Source organism: Sparus aurata, chromosome 18 (assembly GCF_900880675.1).
Source record: "Sparus aurata chromosome 18, fSpaAur1.1, whole genome shotgun sequence".
Classification (NCBI taxonomy): Eukaryota; Metazoa; Chordata; class Actinopteri; order Spariformes; family Sparidae; genus Sparus; species Sparus aurata.
The window spans coordinates 15,554,292-15,577,116 of NC_044204.1; the positions used below are offsets into that span (position 1 = coordinate 15,554,292).

General features: G+C 41.0%; 1 protein-coding gene across 6 annotated transcripts in view; it reads left to right on the top strand.

Moving 5' to 3' along the window:
• il1rapl2 (interleukin 1 receptor accessory protein-like 2) overlaps positions 1 to 22,825 on the top strand; it is a 491,754-nt gene that overhangs the window by 448,449 nt on the left and 20,480 nt on the right. For 4 of the 6 annotated variants that reach the window (XM_030396625.1, XM_030396623.1, XM_030396626.1 and 1 more), the window contains 4 exons: positions 2,323 to 2,468; positions 13,778 to 13,918; positions 15,069 to 15,129; positions 18,797 to 18,909. In XM_030396625.1, the coding sequence (XP_030252485.1) occupies positions 2,323 to 2,468; positions 13,778 to 13,918; positions 15,069 to 15,129; positions 18,797 to 18,909 (461 nt within the window). The remainder of the gene's footprint in view (positions 1 to 2,322; positions 2,469 to 13,777; positions 13,919 to 15,068; positions 15,130 to 18,796; positions 18,910 to 22,825) is intronic. The other 2 variants (XM_030396624.1, XM_030396628.1) reach the window with 1 other exon arrangement.

Genomic DNA, 22,825 nt, shown 5'->3' on the forward strand with positions numbered 1-22,825 from the left:
CTACTTCTCAGGCAGGTATATAAGGCAGTTCTTGAAGACAGACCCCACAGACTCCTAGCTACATTTAAAACTTCTATGTGCTCCTTTGATATATCTTTTTTTTTTAGAATGAACTTCTTTGAGAATGATTGTGTGCCACATTATTTTTAAAAGGGTGGTCTTCACTCCGCTGGCGGCATTGCTACGCATGGTGGAGCGGAAGCAGCAGCTCTTCTTCTAGGTACAGGTTACATTATCCACTTAACAAAAGGAGGTGCCACCTAGTGGCGCTACATTCAAAACTCTGACTGTTACACAGTGTAAGTGCAAAAAAGCTGCCTTAGACTACACAGCTCTCTGTTACTGTGAAGGGGATTGCTGAGAGTCTTTCACGATTTATTATTGTCAAAAATCTTTGAGTACTTGAATGAAATCCTGAAGTGTCAAATATTGTTACTTTTCATGATTATTTAGCAAGAGAATAACATTGAAGTACTACATATTGTCTTATCTCTGCCTGCCATGGTTGCATTTGCCAGCCCCTGTGTGGTTCAACCTGTGCGTGTTTAAGAATCAGTCAGTCTGGACTACTAGGGGTTGAATCTAAGTCGAATCCGCATATTGTGTAAAGAAGAAGGAAAAACAAACTTTTGTGTCCTGTATGATCTGTTTTCTAACACCTTTGCCGTGTACTGGTCAGATTTGACCACTCACTGAACTCAGCTTGTGGACAGTGGGAATACTGTACTACCGCTATGTCTTTTTCTTCTTTTTCAGTCATCTAAAAGTAAAAAGTATTTGTGTGAGCAAGGCTTTTTAAATTGTGAATGGTTTTTCATTCACTCTTAAGTCAGTCACTTCAGAATGCAAAGTAGGTCTCTACCTTTTGCCAGGTTTTTCTTTTTTCTGCCAAATACTCAGTAATGCAATGAATATAAATTCTCATATTTAGCCTATACTACTTTACTATAATTGTTGCTTGTGTTTGTTCTGACCCATTTATTTATTCAATACCATATCCTGCACAGTGATGTAAAAATCAAACTTCCCTGCACTATGTTATCATCAAAAATGTTGGCAGCAGACAGAAGACCCTCTGTATTCAAACACTGCATTGTGTGCCAATGCCCACATGACACTCCAAAAGCCTGTCCGGATTTGTCTCAGTTCACACTCCTCACACTCATTTTCTCTGGTCTTGTCGCGGTCTATGAGACAATTTCCTCCAAGGTTCAAGCTAGGATTACTTGGGTATTAGAAGCTGACATTGAGTTCACTTCACAAAACACCAGCTTTTAAAATAATCTTCCTCTCTAACCCCTGGATGGATGTTGTTAATTGCAGGAGGGCTGGAGAAAATTAAGTGGTCAACTGCCATAGTAACTGACTCTTCACTCTTCAGTAAACTCCTTCCTCAAACGATTGTCCAATTAAAGCTAAGCAACCATGTCTATGGTGATTCTATCTATATTTGAAATCCTATCTCTTTTAGCACATACTAATTTGGCTCTAACGTAGCATGTAGTGTGCAGTATGCAAATAAAAGCAAACACTGTAGTATGCCAAAACTAATCAGATATTGTAGTGTCTCAGAATAAATCTCTGGTTTGCATATGACCTGTCTACCTCATTTACCGTGTCCTATATTGCAAAGCACTGGAGTGGTCACAAAAAAAGGTCAGGTCAACTACAGAATGGATTTGTTTATTTTTTTGCAATTTGTATGTGCTGATTCATCACCAAATTCCCTTCTGAAATGATTTTAAGTGAGATAGCAACCGTGTGTGTTCAGAATATTGGCAGTTTTATCTGTCCCTACTGCTCTGAATCTGCACCGTCAGTGCAGTGAATCTGATCTTAGATATCAGTGGTTATGGCCAAATCTGACCTCAAATCAGGCTTAAAGGTGCATGTTGTGACCCAAACATCAGTTCAGTCCCCCTCTCTCCTCTACCTCCTCTCTTCTTCCACCTCGCAGCCTTTTAGAGGAGTATGACCTCACCATAAGGAGAGAGGCTTTCTCCAGCTGTCGCCAATGTTTTCTACACATGCGTCCTTGCTCCCTCTGTCCTCCTTTTTCATCTGCTCTATGCTCCACGCCTCATTTCTACTCTCTCCTACTTTCTTCATTCCTTTTGAAGCGTTTGGTGGAGACATGGACCTCCAAATGTCTGTAAGATTTACAGAAGATTTCCCTCCCTATTCTTTTCCTCCCTCTTTCATTTCCACTCCTATAAGCTATTTTTTGACGAGCAGCCCATGAGAAAACTCCAAAAATTATTGAGTATAAAGAGGTGTTGCTGATATCTGTTACTATTGTCTTCTGTCTGTGTGTTTTTCCAGGATTTTAAGGGAGCATTTAGGGGAGAAGGAGGTGCAGCTGTCCTTAATGTTCGATGCTGTGGAGGAGGCAGACCTGGCCAACTACACCTGTTATGTGGAGAACCATATAGGGAAGCGCAGCGGGAGCGCTATACTGCAGAAGAAAGGTATATTACTCTTTTCCCTTCCCTTTCTCACATTTTACTGAGATAGGATCAAAGAAGTGCGTCAAATGTGCCATCTTTTCATCGCGTCGGAACTGTCACTCCTCCTGGAACAATAAATCTGGTTGAGTGACTAGAAAATGTGACAATCACAAACAGTCTGCATGTTAATTGCTCATTAAAAAAAAAAAAAAAAACAGCAGTTTGGTTCAGATTTGTTATTTTGACTATACTGACATGTATCCAACATCATTAACATCATCATTACTTGAAACTATATTTTTGCAGCACAAAACAAACAGGATAGGGAATATTAGACGTGGCCTAGAACGGAGCCCTGTGGTACCCCATAGCTGCTTTCTGCTTCCACATTATACAGTCAAAGAGCAAATTGTTGTGAAACTGTTTGAAGCAGTTTGGAATGAAATGTCTACAGAAAAACTCAAAAATAGGGATCCAAAACCTTTGTACTGATGTAGCAGGCGATTGACGGGACCAGTAGTAGCACCATGTTGCAAGACAAAGATCAGTCAAAATGCTTCAAAATTATGGGAATACACTCATGATTTAAAAACTAATTTCTCTTCATCCAGTCGTCACGACATCCTTTCACATAGCAAGCTGTGCTATCTGTGATTAACTTTTTTATCAAGTAAAAGAAAGTCAATCTGACGCTGCTAGGCAAAGTGGTACTGCTTCTAGTGTAAAACAGAAGTCAGTACGCAATTTAATGGAACATGGAAGTGCCCTAGTTCAGGCAAAGAACAAGGTGAATAGCGTTTGCCCACCTCTTGATGAGGTGTCATTGGTGTTTCCAAATGAACAGTCGATTGTCTTGCTTGTTATAAACTTAATCCATGCCTGAAGCTGCTGTCTCCAGCTGCCAGTAGTTCCCCAAAGGATGCTGATTGGTTCACTGTCTGTGTGTTTGGCCACAAGCAACTAGCTCCAAGCCTGGTGAGATGATCATGTGATCTTCCAACTCCGACTACCTCACAGGGGTAACTTATCTGCCAGTCACCAGAAAAAGTTAGCCTATTGTGCATCTCTACATTTTTGTTTGTGTATGCAATCATCTGGCTTCAGCTGTGTGAATGTGTATTTGAACTTTAGACAGAGCTAGGCTAGCTTTTTCCCCCTGCTGCTGGTTTTTTATGCTAACGTAAGCGAAGCCAATCTTGTCTTTACTGTAACTCAGACGTAGGAGTTGTATAGCTCGAACTATTCTTCTAAGCAGGTTAAATATTGACTTAAAGCTCCTGTTGCTAAGCTAGTAAATCTGAGTCGGGAATAAGACTCCAACATCAACTATCTTACCAAAAGGAGCTTTAAGGAATATCTACTCACAGCCAATTAACTGCAATATAGCCAGTAAACAAGTAGCCTAGTCAGGCTCTGGATTTAAAGCTTCATCTGTGTATTGTCCCAAGGGCAGTGCTTTACTTGTTTACCCTGACTTGCTAAATATAAAACGGTAGCTGCTCTAGTTACCTGGGACAAATTCCACTTCTCTTTATGTTTCTTTTAGCAAGAAAAACCCCTACAGCTCAGGAGCTGATGCTACTTTTATGGCTCAGTAAATATTTGCGGATGTGAACGGCTTCCAAGATAATTAAGGCTTTAAACCGCGTGCTGTCATCAAGAGATGTGAGACATATTAAAAAAAAAAACACTCCTTCGAAGCTTGATTTCAAACATTTGGGTAGCTGCACTTGAACGACTGACGGGAAAGAAAATATAGTGGCACAAATAAAGACAGACCAACAGAGAATCCAAGAGAAACAATGTTACAGAAGCTGTGATTGACAGGTGAAGTGTGGTAAGAGAGCACATCAGCAACCACTGCTGAGCACCGCAGATGGAGGCACAAAATAAAAAAAAAGAACAAAAAAAGAAAAGAGAACAGGATCTTATAGTTACTGCTTTAAATATTCAGCTGAAAAACGCACAAGGGCACTGCTCCCTTTGTAAACAATTGCAACAGTCCTGCAGTATCTTGCTCTACCATCTGATGAGCAGAGAGAACGGGCCTGTTCGAGTCAGAAGCCACAACCTGGAGGTGGAGAGAGAAACCTAGAGAGACAAAGAGAAACAAAGAAACAGCGCCAGAGGAGGAGATGAATCGTCTCTGTTACCACAAATTTCACTGGAAAAAAGGGGGCAGCATGAACGCCCGGCTGTATGAAATAAATGCATGTAATGCAGGGAGGCAGGGACAGGGAGTACTGGGCGGAGGAGGGGAATGAGGCAAGAGATAAACAGGCGCAGAAACAGCGGGGGACAGAACGAGGCAAGAAAACTGAGAAATAATAGATGCGGACCGAGAGATAAAGACGGGGAAGGTGAGGGGTGTACGGGAAAATTGGGAGAGACAAAGTGAAGAGAAAAAGAGAAAAGAAGAGACACGGGGAGGTAGGGGGTGAGAGAGAGGAGGAGGACTAAAAACAGGTCTTTCTCTCTCCCCGTCTGACTCGCGCTGAATGCCTTGGGTGTCAAATCTATCTTACTATACTTAACTAGCACCCCGGGGACTCTCACACACAGGCACGAGCACACACACACACACACACACACACACACACACACACACACACACACATCTCCAGAGGGGGTCAGGAAGGGAAGTGTAGGGTCGTCATTATTTCACACTGTAATTACTCGGATGAATACGGGAAATATGTGTGTGTGTGTGTGTGTGTGTGTGAGTGTTTGTGTACAAAGCTTTACGAGAAAACAATAGGCAGCACATTTTGTGTGTGTGTGTGTGTGTGTGTGTGTGTGTGTGTGTGTGTGTGTGTGTGTGTGTGTGTGTGTGTGTGTGATCACACCGGATGCACACACACAAGAAAGATATACCTTCCCCTCATGGGAGGCATCAATTGTTAAAGGGGCTGTTGAAGAGCATGGTTCTGTGCTACAGTATGAAGGAACACACATGAACACTGTTGAAAGCATCCCTTCATGTGCATCTCCTGTTGATTCTAAATGAAGTGGTGTGAAAGTCTCGGACTAGGTCAGGCTTCCCTCTCCCTCCGTCTCCTTCCCCTCCCCGTTTATCTCTTAATTTAGCAGTAGTTGTCTGAAAGCTTTAAACTCTCTCTTGCCTTGCCTCTCTTTATCTACATCTCCTGCACTGTGATCAGTATAGATTTGCAAAAAAAAAAATGAGCAGGAGATAATAGCTTTAACCTGGAAAACAATCCCTCCATTCACTGTAATTCAGCCCCAACAGGGCGATTATCCTTCTGTCGATGCAGGAGGTATTTTAGCTCATCAGTAGGCACCTCAAATTGAGACCTTTTTTTTTTTTTTTCAAGCAGAGTTGCTAAAGAGCCAGCTGAGGAAGATGTATTACAACTAAAACTACACTGTCCTCACATGAATTTGATTGAAAGTGTAAGTGGGATTCTTTAAGATATATTTAAGACTTAATGACCTTGTTTTGAGGGATTAGAGGCATCAACAACAGACAGGACAGAGGGACACCTTAACCATGATGCATACATTTTATGTTTTTTAACCTTCATTTTTGCATCATTGTGGCTGTATTAATGCATATTGCATACATATTGGCAAAGATGTTTCTTTTTTTTATTTCAATTTCGACTTCAGCTCTTATATGTCTATAATACACTGTGTATGTTACAGACACACATCAAAATGTTGTATATGATAACATATACAACATTTTGATGTGTGTCATTACAGCATAAAATCATGCAGCCCGTGTTATCAGGCTTTCATTCTGTGGTCCTGGATGAGTTTTTGTCAATATACATTTTTTCAATAGAACATAGGCCAAAGACATGCTGTTTCCCTTGTGTTTTATAGGGGGCTTTGCCTCTTAATGAAATGTATCTCACATGCGACTGATAAAAGACCACATTCACTACAAAAAAATGTTTCATATCAAAACCGTATTTTCATTTAAAAACTGTTCTTTAAAGGGTAAAAATGTTGAAAAATACTTGTGGGACTTTTCCACAGTAACTTTTGGTTGTGCTGGACCTGGACTTGTTTAACCTGATCCTCCATCCTCAACCTCCTTCCTATACAGACTTTTCACTCTTTATAAGACTTCTCCTCACTTCCTCCTTTGCAGCTGTAATATGGCCGCAAGAGGTTTTGATGAGGACTGGCTGATGAAACGGTTGAACCAGCAAAAGACTGAACTTAAAGAAACTGAACTGGAAACAGTGAAACTGTATGTTACAGTGTAGAATTGTCAGTGACTAAGTAACCTTAGAACTGAACTCTAGTGAACCATGCAGATGAAAAGTCATTTTCTAACATGCGCTATAGTCGGCTACTTTAGTAATAGTTCACTAACTGGGCTAAATAGCCAGCAGTCTGTCCCGGCGCTCTCCTCGCCTGAAGCCTTGAAGCTAACAGGGTTGCATTTGGGTGCCTGAACACAACATGACAGCCTAAACAAAGCACAAGTTGTCCTAAGTTAGCACAAGTTATCAAAGCTTGATTTCATGCACTGTGTGTGTGATTGAATTAGGGTGTGCTGTCACCCCGCAGTGATCCGAGGTAATGGGCTGATGCGTCTATGTTGAGCGCATGCACGCGTGCACACACCTACAGTGCACACGCCATAGACATCCACTTATCGTACCTGACAGAGCTGAAAGAGCTGCCTTCAGCCACCACATCGAGAGGCTTACTAGAAAGACAAACAGAGGGAGAGGGATGAATGGAAGGAGATGACAGGAGAGAGGAGGGGATGGACAGACGGACGACGTGACTTCGACAATGTCACTCAGAGGTTTTTGTTTTGGTTCACAACAGGTTTCCTATCTTTTCTGCTTCATCCAGAGGCAAAAAGTAGAGATTTATACACCCAAACATTCCCTTTGACCCCATTCGCACTTTGTCACTTCAAGTGTCTTGGACCGATCATAGGCTGTGGAATAACGACGCAAGAGTGAGCTGCATCCAGGAAGCTATGATCAATCTCATTGCTCAGACCTCCCCAAGAGAGAGTTAAAGATGCATTCGAGCCTGATGTTGAAGAGGCGTAAATGCATCAGTCTCTCTGAGGTGCGAACATCTTTACATCACCTGAGTGTTACCACGTCAGTAGGCACTCTGTACAAATACACACTCACAGGTGTGTCCCCTATGATGACAGCAGCTGAAGTCAAAGGAATTACTGTGAATTAGCTCCTGCTCTCCCCGTCTCCTGTTGCTATTTCTGTAAAGAAACTGCTAGTGTGCAAAGCTTATTCTTCCTCCACTTCCGCTTTATTTGCCGTTTACAGAACACCCTCTATACTTGTATCCTGGGAGAAATGAGACAGATGGACTCAGATATCTGATCTGCCATCAGAGATTTGGATAAGTGTACACGAAAGTGGCTTAAACTGCTTTTGGATTTTATTCAGGCACGAGACACTCAAAATTTGAAAGTAAGTGTAAACGAGGCCATTGAGCGTGAATATCTGCTTAGCGGTGCATGCTTGGCACTTTTCCAGTACGCCTAACTTTTTCCAGAGAAGAATCACTTTTTCTTGTCTCTAACTTCTTGTAAAAAAGCTTTATCTGAACACAAGGTCCATTCACCGGCTGGTTTGGAGCTTTTTATCAGGTTGCAAGACTTTCTTCAGCAGGTGGAGTTTGCCATTTGTCATGGAACTGTAGATGTTTACATTTATTTCAAGGCCCCGCACATCCACACAGGTGTTCTGCACATTCTGGCCCAACACATCCTCATACCCAGTCAAATGTATAGGTCGATTGTCAGCAACTCCGAAAATGACATATGTCAGCATTCCGAAAAATAAAAAGAAAACATGACTTTTGCAGCATAACAGTGACACATGTACTGGACATTTTCATCGTATGGTCACTGTTTGGTTAGGTTTAGGAAGAAAAACGATTTTGTATGGTTTAGGAAAACGTGGTTTCTGCTAAAATTACTATGTTACTTCTGTAACCTAAATTACAAACAACCTTCTGTACATAAAAAACATACATTGAGTTTTGTAGATGACATAACTTGATGACAGTTAGAAAGTTAGAAAGTTAGAAGGAGTCACTGTTGACCTCTGGTTTCAATATAGACTATGGTGCTCTGCAAAAAGTCTGGTCTTTGTTTAACCAGACCGTCCATTCATGACCTCTTCCCTCTGGACTTTTCACTCTTTACACTATTTCTCCTTACTTCCTCCTTTGAAGCTTTACCACTATCTACAGCTGTGAGATGCTGCCGCCTAACAACAGATGTAAATATAGGTTACAATAGGCTGCTTTCATTTTTGACCTCTTTGGTTGGTTTTCTGATGAGGACAGGCTCTCCTGGGTGATCGGACCTCTGCTCATGTTCAGGTTGGATGGAGATATGTTGGCATCATATGAGGTCGCTATTCTTCATGAACTAACAATGAAGACAATGGTGCGAGTTTTCCTACCCTGATGGGAGCAACAAAATCAGAGGAAGAATAGAGGGAGGTGTCATCCAAGTTCAGTCTTTCTAAAAATAGGTCTGATCAGACACAATAACTTGTTGGTAGCACAGAACTGACGGGAGGACACATTAGACTCTACTGTATGTTGACTCAGGTTTAGAGGTAAGCAGTGGTGGACAGTAACGGAGTAAACTTACTTGAGTAGTGTACTTAAGTACATATCCAGAGGATTTGTACTTTACTTGAGTATTAGATTTCGTTGGTACTTATTACTCTTACTTGAATACATTTCCAAGACAAATATTTTTACTTTTACTTTAGTTAATTTCTAGGAAGGCTGAAAAGTACTCGTTACTTTCAGGTCTGCTCTTTTTTTTTTCTAAAATACCATTGGACACAAGCTGTGTTTGTCAAAGAAGGAAACCTATCACAGTGCACGCTCTCCACTGGGATCTACTTAAAAGCGGAAATACGTCATCCCTCCCCATAAGGATACCACCAAAGTAGCCACGCTCTCGACTGTGTTTGTCAACACAAAACCGCGACAATGGCTGCATCAGATGTAGTTTTTTGTAAAGCAGTGATTCTCAACCAGTGGTCTGGGGACAACATTGGTCTTTGAGGAGGTTCCAGTTCCCAATTTAGTTAAATGATAGAGAGTTAGTTGGACGGTGCAGGTTCATTTGGTTACAGTTTTAATGATTGTTAATAAACATCTGCATCTGCAACATCTGCTGTCCTCCTGTGATCCCATTCATTTTATTTGTTTTAATAGGTGTTTCTGCAGGCTTTATATAACATTGTGGTTCTAAAAGCAAGCACATCAGTGCAGGTGGTTTCAAAGAGTTAATTCTCAGAAACAAGAGTTAAAAGGTCCTTAAATTCATTTAGAAAAAATTATAGTAATTCATTGATGTGAAAAATAAGAAATGTACTCTTACTCTTACTTTTACTTAAAGTAAATTTAAAAGCATGTACTTTTGGATACTTAAGTACCTTTAAAAGCAAGTACTTTTTTACTCTTACTCGAGTAACATGTCGACTGAGCTACCTTAACTTGTAATGGAGTAAATTTTGACCAGTAGTATTTGTACTCTTACTCAAGTACTGGGGTCGAGTACTCTGTCCATCTCTGGAGGTAAGTAGAGATCTTCCTCATCACTTTAATCGCGTAGAGACAGCTTTTTTTGGCTATGAGAAACCTTAAAAGAAACTGCTTCTTGAGGCATTTCAGCATCTCATAGTTTTTCCAAATTGAAATATGAGGCAGATGGGACGTTCGGGACACAAGCTTTAAGGCTATTTTTATTTCATAATTATTAATGTTGATTTTTCGACAGATTGCTTTGGCAACAGATGCTAATTGCATTTCTCATACAGCCAATGGAAGCAAATTGAAAACTAATAGAGAAAGACAGTAAAGGTTGGCGAAATAAACAAGGCGGTGTCAGTTTGTTTGTGAGGGGAAGACAAAGAGCACGACGGGAGAAAAGTTATGTAAAATATTGTTGAAATTTGCTTCATCACATGCCGCCCCGAACAGGCAGACACTCTCACTGCCATTACCGGTGGCGCTGACTACTCCTTCTGTGCCTAATAAGTAAAAAGCGTACTTAAAATTCAACGTTCAAATCCTGCTCCCATTTTCCTGTGCACTGATATCAGGAGAAGGCGGCAAGTGACTCATTACTAATGGAAAATATCTGAGAAAGATGGATGAAGGTGCGAGCGGTGATAGAGCATGGGGAGGAGAACAGAGAGGAACACTGGGGAAGGAGCGAGCGATGGATGGCGGCAGGATGAGATGGAGAGAGAGAGGCGGAGGTTTTTCTAAATGGGCCTCATTACTAATGGAGGCAATCTGAGCTCACTTCACTGTAGAGCAAATATTTGGTAATTAGTTAAATTTTACTATTTTTCTTCTCCCCTCGGATAGCCATTCCATTCCATCCCTCCCTCCTTCCCTCCCTCCCTGTCGCTGTCCCACCTCCTTCTGCCATATAGTGGCTCTGTGTGTGAGTAAAGGTGGTGTAGCAGCTCAGAGTAGAGTTGGAGAGACTTCTACTGGTGAAACGTGGTAACTTCAGACAGATTTTATACCATGGTGGTGATTAAAAACAGGTGCATTTTGGAAGAAAAAAAACCTCATTATACATATGTTAACATTTCAAAGAAGGCCTCATATCTTAAGTTATGTGCTTAAAAATCTCATGTCTCAAGTCATTCAATCTTATGTCATTCAATCAACACTACAACCAGCAGAAGGACAATTCCTGGGTCAGATTATGGAAGAATAAAAATAACAATTAAACATTGAAAAAGTCTGTCTTTCTCTCTGTCTGTCTCACTCTGACTCTCTTCAATAGACTGTTTCAACATTAATCTGTCACTTCGGTGTTTTCATTCATAAAAAAAACATGGTTGTGAGATCATACAAACCAAGCAGAAACAGAGGATAGTAACAAGATTATATTGTCTGTGACAACTCACCAGGTCAGTAGGTGGCGCTGTTCTCCCAGGTGCCAACCAAAAACCAGCCGGTGATGACACACGGATACTACGAAGGGCTGGACCTCAGGCTCAGTTAGAACGCCGTCACAAAAGAAATCCTCATTTGCTTGAGGGAAATAAAATGTGACGATAACAAATGACCAAAAAATTAAAGAGAATAACAAAATACACGTTCAGATAGGATAGAAACATGAATGTCTATGAACTGAAATTATATTAATAATGCTTATTACACAGCATATGGAACTGTGTGGTTACAGTGGTTACACCTGGCATGACTCAGACGAGCAATAGATGCTGGTTTTCAAATGAAATAGTTTAAGGAAAATCATATGTAGGAGACAAGTTGGTGTGTGTGTGTGTGTGAGAGAGAGAGAGGGAGAGAGAGAGAGGGAGAGAGAGAGAGAGAGAGAGAGAGAGAGTAATAGATCATATTTCCCATGGTGTCATTCACCAGCCATGTTCCATTAATCTCCTATCCACTCATATTTCCTGTGATAGCACTATCGTTCATACACACACACACACATACATATATGTGTGTATGTGTTTGTGTGTGTCTAACATGCTGACATGAGGTCATCTGCCTTATACTTTTTTGTGTTAAGGCTGACTTTGTGCTTTTTGACAATTTATAATCTACAGGTCTGTAAAACACAGAATAACACAGGCGCTTCCTTCCTTCTCTGTCAATTCCATTTTGATACAGTGACCATCAGACATCACCAAACACTCACATAAAAATCACCAAAATAGACCACAAACTCATAAATGCAAGCCATAAAAATATGAGTCCCATTTGCAGAGAGCTTGTTCGCTGCATTAGAGACAGTCCCACGAGCTTCCGATTTAAAAGCCAACAGAGGAAGCTGTGTGCTGCTCTTTATTGGAGCTGGGGCAATATGCTCTATGCACATCTGTCAAACCAATCTCAGTTAGTCCTCTTCCTTGAAGCCTTTCCCCCTCATAAGTGAAACGTATAACTTTCAAACACTTCACTACACTACACTACTATAAAAAAAAAAGCTTAAATGATGAGGTGTAACTGAGCCGTTTGGTCAATAGGAATTGGGTTAACTTCACCACCTCCAAGAGCAATAGTCAGGCACTTCCCTGGGTATTTCAGTGGTAAGCACCCAGGACTACAGCTTTAAATACCAAGACACTGGAAGACAAAACCAATTACTTGGCTTTAAAGGCAAAGTTATACTTAAAAGATGAGGCTTTGCTACATTTCAGAGGAAAAAAACAACACGTTCTTCCTCTTTTCAGTCTTAATCACCTCACACCGTCACAATGACCACAAAATGTAGGAGGACTGAACTGTAGAGTCAGCAGCTTTAGAATTCCAGTTGAAAGAAAGTGAGGGATTGTGTTGACTCAGCTAGAGACTGTGAATGAGAATGTTCTTTGTCCCTTAACCGAAACAAGCGTTTTCCCTTGTAACGGGGGGCTAACCCTGTTTTCTTATCCCCAAATTCAACCAGGTCCGTGTACGGTCCGTCTCCGATCCGCAACGCCAGCAGAGCTGATAGATTTCCCTCTAGTCTATGTGTGTACTTCCACTGGCTCCGCTGCTCCATTGCAGCTGCGGTAGTCTAGACCAAGCTTCTATTTCTGCCGGATGTGGAGCATGGTGCATCAATTCAGCCAAATTCAGCACAGAGCAGACAGGAAGTCACGCACTGAAACAGCAACATAACATCTGGTTAATTTTCATAATAAAACAGTCTGTGTTGATGCCAGCACAAAAATCTTGAAAAAGAGACAGCCTCTGACTTCCCTCTAGAAGTCCAAAGTGAATTTGTAAAGGAGCAAATGAAGCAGGGGAACATTAACAGTTAGCGTCCTTTGAATTAGCTCTTGACAGCCAGTTTGGTTTTGTGGTTTTACACGAATCATGTTAACGTCTGACAGGCCTGGCTCAGTGTGTGTGTGTGTGTGTGTGTGTGTGTGTGCCTCATTCAATCCAGTGTGCTGTATTGGCAAGAACATAAGGCAAACTGTGATTCATCAAAAAATAACGCCAGCAACAACCAATCCTGTTTGTGTGAATGTTTATTTGTGTAAGCAAATGTTTCACTCAGTCATCGATTTAGAAAATGTTCCAATCTGAGGGTCATTGCAGTCTTTATTTTTTATATTTCCTGAAGTCAAATTGCAGTTGCAGATTGACTTCACATAACTCAGGGGGGAAGCAAACCAGTTTGAACAAAGCACAGATAAAAATCAGCTCAAAGGAGCTTCAGGAATACATTGGTTTAAACTGAAAACATGTGTGATGATATTGTTTTTACCTTGCTGTCAGTTGTCTGTTGCACATTAACCGAAATAAATTGCATTGATTTATTTTCCACCCCTGCCTCTGCTGTATCTCTCTCACTGTAGATATGTATCGTCTGGAGTTGGCTGGTGGTCTGGGCGTCATATTGTTGCTACTGGGGGTTCTGACGGCACTTTATAAGTGTTACAACCTGGAGATCATGCTCTGCTACAGGAGACACTTTGGGAGCGATGAAACTGAAGATGGTAAGCCTATTCATGCGTTTGTGTTTAGACAGTGAGACTATGTCAACATACATACTGCACAAGAAAGAGCAAAGAACGACAAGCATGGAAGACAGCAGCACACGCATTCAATAAGTTGTGATTGAAACATCATAATGTTTGTGAGGCAATAAAAGACCAAATGAATTTCACTCTTTCAAGTCAAAGAAAGCAGTTAGGAAAGAAAAGCACCAACATGAAAAAAGTCTTTTTCTCCATTAATTGGGCGGATATTTTTTTTTCTGTCATCCATTGAGGGGATAGTGATGAGCTTCATTTTGCACAGCACCTGTCAAATGTGAAATTGCCATACAAGCAAATGAATTTCACATTTCAAAACCCAAATTACAGTCCTAAATCACTCAGCCCTCCTCAGCAGGGTATTCCCAAGATCTCATGCCCTGAAAATTTTTCCTGATTCCTTTTAGAGTAACTCCGGACCTGTTGTAAACATACTTCCTGAGTGATCTGATCATAAGCAGACAGCTCTAAGTCTGTCAGTTCACACCTGATATTAACGTGTGCCTTGAGCGACCACTTGAGATCAGATCTCACTTCAGATCTTGTTTCTCCTCATGCAACAACCCTTGAAAGAACACGATTTGTAAGGGAGTCTGGGGATCATGCAGTTGATGTTTGAATTTACCATTAAACCAGGCAGTGTGTTCACAAACATCTGCAGCCAACATTGGCAGGTTATGAGAGCCCAAACAGTGAATCACATTAAGACAGTGTGTGATCCACTCTGCCTGTTGCAATATAAATATAACCAGTGATGTGAGACAAGAATCATGTGAATGATATGGTCAAATAAATAATATTGCGATTATTATGACAGACATTACAATTGTTATATTGTTGACAATCCGTTTTTCACATTGTAGTCAGAAGAAAATATAAAATAAATCATGATGATGTGACGTTTGATCAAGCAGACTTATTTTCTGACAGCTGAAGAAAAAGACAAGAACATTACAGTTGTTGACTTTCATGATGTTTTGTTCTCACTATTGACACATTTTTGACTAACTGTGCAGCCCCATGTGCAAGTGTTAAGTGTCAAACTGAGTGGTTCTCAATAAGTCTTCCTACCTTCTACTGATGTTCCATCTGCCTGTCTCTCTCTTCACAGATAATAAGGAGTATGACGCCTATCTGTCCTATACTAAAGTGGACCTAGACTCTTTGGGCAGGTCAGTTACTTTGTACATATGTGTGCTCTCTTCTCCTACTAACAACACTAGCTGTTGCACTCATAGTCGTCAGTGACAGCAGCTTGTAAAGCACGAGCTGAACTTGATCATGTGTGTTGTAACATTAAGGCTCATTGTGATTAAATGTAGATTCAAATTCATTGCATGATGATTCAATTCATTGCTGAAAAAGCTCCAGGAGAACATCGAGTGGGCCCGGATGAAGATAAAGCCGAGCAAATCCAGGAGCATATCAGTGGTCAAGGAAATGACACTCACAGAATCCCGTGACCCATGTGTGCCCAAACAGCTCCTACACTGGCGACTGGAAGGAAGTGGACCCCAGGCGCAGCCACACCACAGGCAAAGGCAGACCTAAGGCACCGCAACATCGTTGGCCTTGTGCAACAGGGGAGAGGAGGCTTTGGCCTTGGAGAGAGCAGACCAACATGGCACAAGGCAGCTCCATCTCAGCGCAGAGGCCTGGTCGTTGAGGAGGTGCGCCGGCAGGAGCAGGCAACAAGATGCGCAAAGGCTGTCTCCCAAGCGAAACAGGGACAGTGGATGAGATGGGGGGGGTTGAGAGAAGGAAGGTCTCCTGGAAGGAGCTCTGGAGCATGGAAGCATTTCACACCAGCTTCATCTTACAAGCAACGTACGATGCCCTGCCATCTCCCAGTAACCTAAAACAATGGTATGGAGAAGACCCAACATGCTCACTCTGTCCATCTTCAGCAAATCTCAAACACACCCTGGTTGGCTGCAAGACAAGCCTGACACAAGGCCGGTACACCTGGCGGCACAACCAAGTGCTGAAGTGGCTTGCAGCTACGCTGGAGACCAGACGGACATCCATCAATGCCCTACCTCCACCATCCCATCCTATATCTGCCAATGGTTTTGTCCGTGAAGGTGCAAAGCCATCGAAGACCACAACCAGAACAACATCTGACCTTGGTCAGCTGGGAGGAGCATGAGACTGGAAGTTAGTGGCGGACCTGAAACAGAGGCTCTGTTTTCCACCAGAGATTGCCATGACGAACCTCAGACCAGACCTCGTGCTCTGGTCCTCGTCACAGCACAAGGTCTACATCATAGAGCTGACTGTGCCCTGGGAGGATGCCATTGAGGAGGCCCACAAATGAAAGAGCCTTAAGTACGCTGAACTGGCAGCCGATGCGGAACAACATGGCTGGAAAGCCAAGGTTTGCCCAGTAGAGGTCGGCTGCAGAGGCTTCGTGGGCAAAACAACTACCAGGCTACTTAAGGACCGAGGAATTCGAGGCCAAGCCCAACGCCAAGCCATCAAAGTCCTCTCAAGCGCAGCGGAGCAAGCAAGCTGGTGGCTCTGGCTGAAGAGGAGAGATGCCACCTGGGCCCCAAAATAGCATCTGTGGCGTGGAAGGGTTAAGAGCTGAGGGGGGCACACCTGGGATGCCAGATGTTGCAGATGAGCCCTCTGGAGGTGTTGTGGGCCTGTCATCGAAACACCAGTGAAGGAGGGTGCCCACCTGACGACTCCAATGAAGCTCCGAACCTCTCTGTCACACAGACAGCACCTTAGCCCCTACCTGGATCCCCTCATTTGTCTGTACCGACCCACTTCATACCTCAGGAATGCAATCAATAAGGGATTATACAACCTAGTCCTAAAACAGAACAGAACAACTACCATTGCTCCAACTGTTTGGGAAATACAGTGATTTACTTTCTCTGCCAAAGTTAACCCTTAGATGCATGAGTGATTGGACCCTACACTCTTCCATAAGTGGGTCAAAAATGACCCGTAATAGAATCAATGCTTTTTTATGCCATTTTTGTCATTTTTATTAAGAATAATCCTTCATTTTATGTTTTGTATTGTACACACAAGAATGATTTCATGTTTAACTTATTTTAATTTTTAATTTTCAAACATTTTGAACAATAATAATTGAAACAAAGACAACTTATTTACATTCACATTTGTGTGTGTGTGCTTGTGTGTGCTTGTGTGTGTCATCTCTATTTGTAGAGCTTTTGTTTTCAGTCATAGTCCCTCACTGCATGCAGTTGTCACAAACTATTTGTTTCTTGCTGTGATCATTGCACACATACACTGCATTTGCCACACCTATTGCTGACTTTTCGATCTTTTTGACTTGGGCAGATCTGACACCTCTTCTCTTTCTTTCTCTTTCTTTCTATGTGAGCTAGGTTAGTTAGCTAATTTGTGTTAGACTAAAACAATAAAAAAATAATTAAAAGTCAATACATGATAATAACACATACTCTTTCACATAATATTCATGAATGACACACAGACACATACAGTGATGTTAGCTAGCATAGTTCGCTAGCTAATGTTAGCTAACGTTATCTATAAATTAGGCTAATAACACATACTCTTTCACATAATACTTGTGAATGACCCCCCCCCCACACACACACACACACACAGACACACACACCTATAGTACAGTACATACAGTAATGTTAGCTAGCATAGTTTGCTAGCTAACGTTAGCTAACTATAAATAAGGCTGATACATAGTGATAAGTGATAATAGCACATACTCTTCCACACACACACAAACACACAGACATGAATGTGCAAGTATGTTGATGAAATTGAATTATTGTTGCATGGTTCGCTAGCTTATGTTAGCCAACTATAAATTAGGCTAATACATTATTACATGGTAATAACACATACTCTTTGACATAATACTCATAAAGGACCACCCCCCCCCCCCCCCCCCCCCCCCACACACACACACACACACCTATAGTACAGTACATACAGTAATGTTAGCTAGCATAGTTCGCTAGCTAATGTTAGCTAACTATAAATTAGGCTGATACATAGTGATAAGTGATAATAGCACATACTCTTCCACACACACACACAAACACACAGACATGAATGTGCAAGTATGTTGTTGAAATTGAATTATTGTTGAAAGATGAAGATTATACTAGATTGTAAAGTGTAAGGTAAAAAATAAATGATTCCTCACAGCCACAGTTGATAAGAATTTAAAGGTTCTCATGAAATTCCATAAGAAATGCATGCGGGTCATTTTTGACCCACTTATGGAAGCTTGGGGTAGTAATACAAAAACTTGTTTTTTTTTAAATGTTTAAAAGGTAAATTAAAATTTTCAGTGACATCATATCAAAAACATATTTTTTGAGGAATACCTGGAATATGAAATGATAACAAATTTTCATTACGAAGATATTGCAAGAAAACAACGTCACCGGGTCATTTTTGACCCACTTATGCATCTAAGGGTTAAACCAGTTACGGCCCCTTACATCACACATTGTCTTTATTACATTTCTGTTGTGTTGGCATATTGTGTTGAGCTAAAGTCTTTTAGATTTTTGGATAGACTTTTAGTCTGTATGCTAAGCTAAACTAAGCTAAGAACCTCTTTGCTCCAGCTCCAGACTAAACGATCTTTATATCTCACCTTCAAAAATACAGTATTTTACTGTCGCATAAACAGTTCATCAAGCTAGATGATGTCACATTACACAATTTCTGGGCATTTAAGATTAATGTTTTTAAACTGTTAATGCTTTAAATTGTGCATTAACAGCCAATACCAGCTGTTTCTTTAACAGATGGTGTTGTACTTCATTTTGAATCTGGAGCCATGATTGTTATCCTTTTCACCAGCAGGTCAAGCAGTGACGAGGAGACATTTGCTTTGGAGATCCTGCCGGACGTTTTAGAGAAACATTACGGATACAAGCTGTTTATACCAGACAGAGATCTGATACCCAGCAGTAGTAAGTAACTATCTATCTATCCATCCGTCCGTCCGTCCGTCCGTCCGTCCATCCATCTGCCTACCTTGCCTACTGTCCCCCTTCTCCACACACAGATGTCTCTCAATGGACCATTATAGCCCCCAATACCCAGAATTCATCACTCTGTCAGAATAAATAAGAATGTATGGGTATCTTCATCATAACACACTTACAAGCGGACACACACACATATGTCTCTGTATGCATCCTATGGACAGTCAAACCACACACACACACACACACACACACACACAGGTATACACAATGCTACACATTGTAAGACAGTCACGCTATTTTTTTATGAAACTAGCACAGATACAATCTTTGTCTTCCTCATTTTAGCTTTTATCTTAATCTCAGTTTCATACCAGCAAATGCTGACATGCTGAACAGGATGCACAGAGCTCAAAGAGTACGCACGCAAAGATATACAGACACAGTTTGTCATCATTTCTAGGGTTACGTGTCACTCTCTGTCCAACTGGATGTGTCCGCAGTCACACACCCTGTATACCGGACACTGTCGATAGCAGTACTGCTACTCTTGTCCACAAGCGCAAATGTAACACTCTCAAAATATACACTGAACACTGTGAAATAGTATTGTAGACCAATATGTCTACACGTGCAGTGAGAAGACTGTAATCTGCACACAGACTTGTCAGTATTCTCAGTATGTACACACACACACACACACACACACAAACACCCATCCATCATCATAAACTCTCTACGATGAGTAGTGTCTCTGGCCTTGCTAGCTGCAGGGACAGTGAATGGAGCATTTAAGATTTAAGTGTATAAAGATTTATCTGCTTCACATAACTGTTTTTCACATAAACATACTTTTCAATTCTTCTCAACATGCAGACGCATTCTTACACATGCATTAAATGTGCACATGTATCCATGTCTATGCACATACTGCATGTACTACACTCTGTGATTTGCACAACAGGGAGGATCATTAAAGCTGCACTTACCAATTTTAGAATTTTAGTTCAAAACATTAAAAAAATAACATTATCAACAGAATGGAAAGAAACAACTAGCCCCAGGCCATAAGTCCTCTTTCTCCCAGCTGTCCAAAGCTCCTGTGTTCTAACTGTGTAAACATCCACACTCCCCTGGTAGTCCAGCTAGCTGCACTGCTAACCGAGCTGACAAGCTAACAGTAGCACCAGTCATGGCTGTACAAAAGAATAGCAGCAGTTATTCTGTTAATATGCTGGCCCTATATGTTTGGAGTATGAATTCAACATGGCCAATTCTTCACATTGCACCTATACAATGAGTCAAATATCGACATAAAATGTCAAAGGGATGTGTTCCTCAGCTCTAAAGGGCATTTTAGCATCTTTCAGCTCAAAAAGAACATATGGTTCAATCTCACTGCTCTCATCAACCCTGCTTTTAGACAGGCAACTACTTTTTATTGAAAAAGCTCTGATAAGCCACCAAACGAAGATAGACAAGTTACAAAATATCTGGTGAACATAGTGAAGCATTTGACAGCTAAAGAGCCATATGTTTTATTTAAGAGTTACAGGAGACCAAAACAGAAGAGTGGACCTTGAATAACTCCAAATGAATGATAATTTTGCTTAATGTCTGCTGGACAAAGTGTGTTTGCAACTTATTCTACCTACATACTCCCCCAAGTGGCCAAAAAGTAAATTAATGCAGCTTTAAAGTCAAAATTCAAAGGTACAATCAACATAATTTTAGTTTAAAACATTCAAAAATGTAAAAAAAAATCAAATTAAAATAATAATAAATCATTAACATAATATGAAGAAATACCAATTTTTTTGTTGTGTCAAAGACATCTATGTATTGTGTTGCAAAGATATCTGCAGAAGTTAGCATGCTAATCAGCTATCCCTGGGCCTGAAAACCTCTTTCTCCCAGTGGTATAAAGGTCCTGTGCTGGCAGTGTAAACACCAACTCTCCAGCTGACAGCTAACAGTAGCTAATGTCGTAAACAGAAAACAGTTAGCAGCAGTAAGCTATCTGGTGATATGCTGCTCCCTATCTGTTTGGCGCATGAGTGCAACAGGTGGCCAAATCTCACATATTGCAGCTTACCAAATTCATTTTCAAAACTGATTTGCTTAATATTCAAATGCAATGTACAACAACTGCCCACATAACTACCTTTACAGTATAAATAACGCATCATATCTTTGAATGACATTTGGTGAACAAATAAATACATGAAAGATCCCCATAGTTTATAAAACACCAGAAATAGTGAAATGACATGCAACACCCTCCAAAAGATGATGAAAGAGAGAGACAGAGACAGAGAGAGCCTGTCATTCACAGAAGCAAACTGTTTTCAAATATTTTCACAGACTACAGATTTGAAAAATAATTGGCAATTTCATTGAAGCATGTTCCGAATAAAACATTCAGAATGTCACAAACAAATAATTAGAGATGGGACTGTCTGGGAAGAGGAAACGTTTCCACTGGGTTTGTAATGAAGCAACAGCACAATAGGGACCAAAAAAAAAAGAAAACATTGAAGACTGTGATTTGGCACAGATTGACTCATATATTGAGACATACAATAGTTCTGCCTCGTTTTGTGCAAGTCACATCTAATCAACTCCCTCAATTTCACAATTTCCCAAAGCTGGACGTAAAAATTGATGTGTCAGCATGTTCACATATTACAGAATATCCTACATGCAAATGCTGTCTCACTGTGAAAGACTTATCAACTTTGTTTTGAAAAAGCAATTTTGTTTATATTCAAATGCAATTTTAAGCAACTGCACAAATAACAACCACTCTAGTGTGAATAACCCAGACTGCCTTTCAGTCAGGGTTAGGGTTCTCATTTAAACTTTGCAACAGGCTTGCCACTGTGGTCAGTGTTCCTGGTGTTTCCAGCCCACCACCCCCATCGTTATTTCCCTTTTTAAAAAATTCAGCAGTGGGGTAGCATGAGAGTCGCAGCGCAGAGAAACAGGAGTCACATTTTACATTAAGCATGGAGAGAGTTAGGAGAGCTTACTGACAAGACAGTGGCGGAGGATTTGTTGTCAGAGCGAAAAGCAAAAGTGCCTAATTGGCAATATGTGGAATTTAAACTTAGTCATAACAGACCACCTGATGGCGATAGGGAGGGAAAGGGAGTTGTTACCTCACTATGAAGTTGGAGGTGTGCACCCTGTCACCTGCAGCTCTTCATCTAACAGCTCCTTATTGTTCAATACTCCGGACGACTGAATAAACCTACTCCCTGACATAGTAAAAAATGAATCCGCTGTCTAGAAATTTCTAACAAAGTTGCTTTTGTGGTGAACGACAGCAATGGTAACTGAACACACTGCATTTCCTGTGACCAGTCTGCTTCAAAATAAAAGGCAACTCGCATTTTTCTTTTTGAAGTTCTAATTTCAGTTGCACAGGTGTAGTTTAAATTGGTGTGAAACAACTAAGATAAAAAAGAATTTTGCTGGCCGAATTGTATATTTTATCAGTTCGAGATGCTGTGACACAAACACGGACGACTGACCAAACACAGCAATGCCATGAATGCACTGCTCAACAGCACTTTACTTGCATCACTTTATTATGGCTGCTATTTCAATGGTTTGATACTTTTACTTTTAATCTTTTGGTTGGTTGTTTGCTGTAACTGTGATTAATGTCCCATATCCTCTTTATGTTGTCTTTGTGTTTTCTTTTTTTCCCCTCTAATGTAAACCAAATTTCTCCTCGAGGGACAATCAAGACCTGAACTGAACTGAACTGAACTGAACTGAACTGAATGACCCAATCAGTGTGGTTTGGGATATAGTGGAGCAAAATTACATGACACAAACAAACCGCAGGACAGCCCTGGAGAAAACTGCCACAATGCCTGATTATGCTTGATTC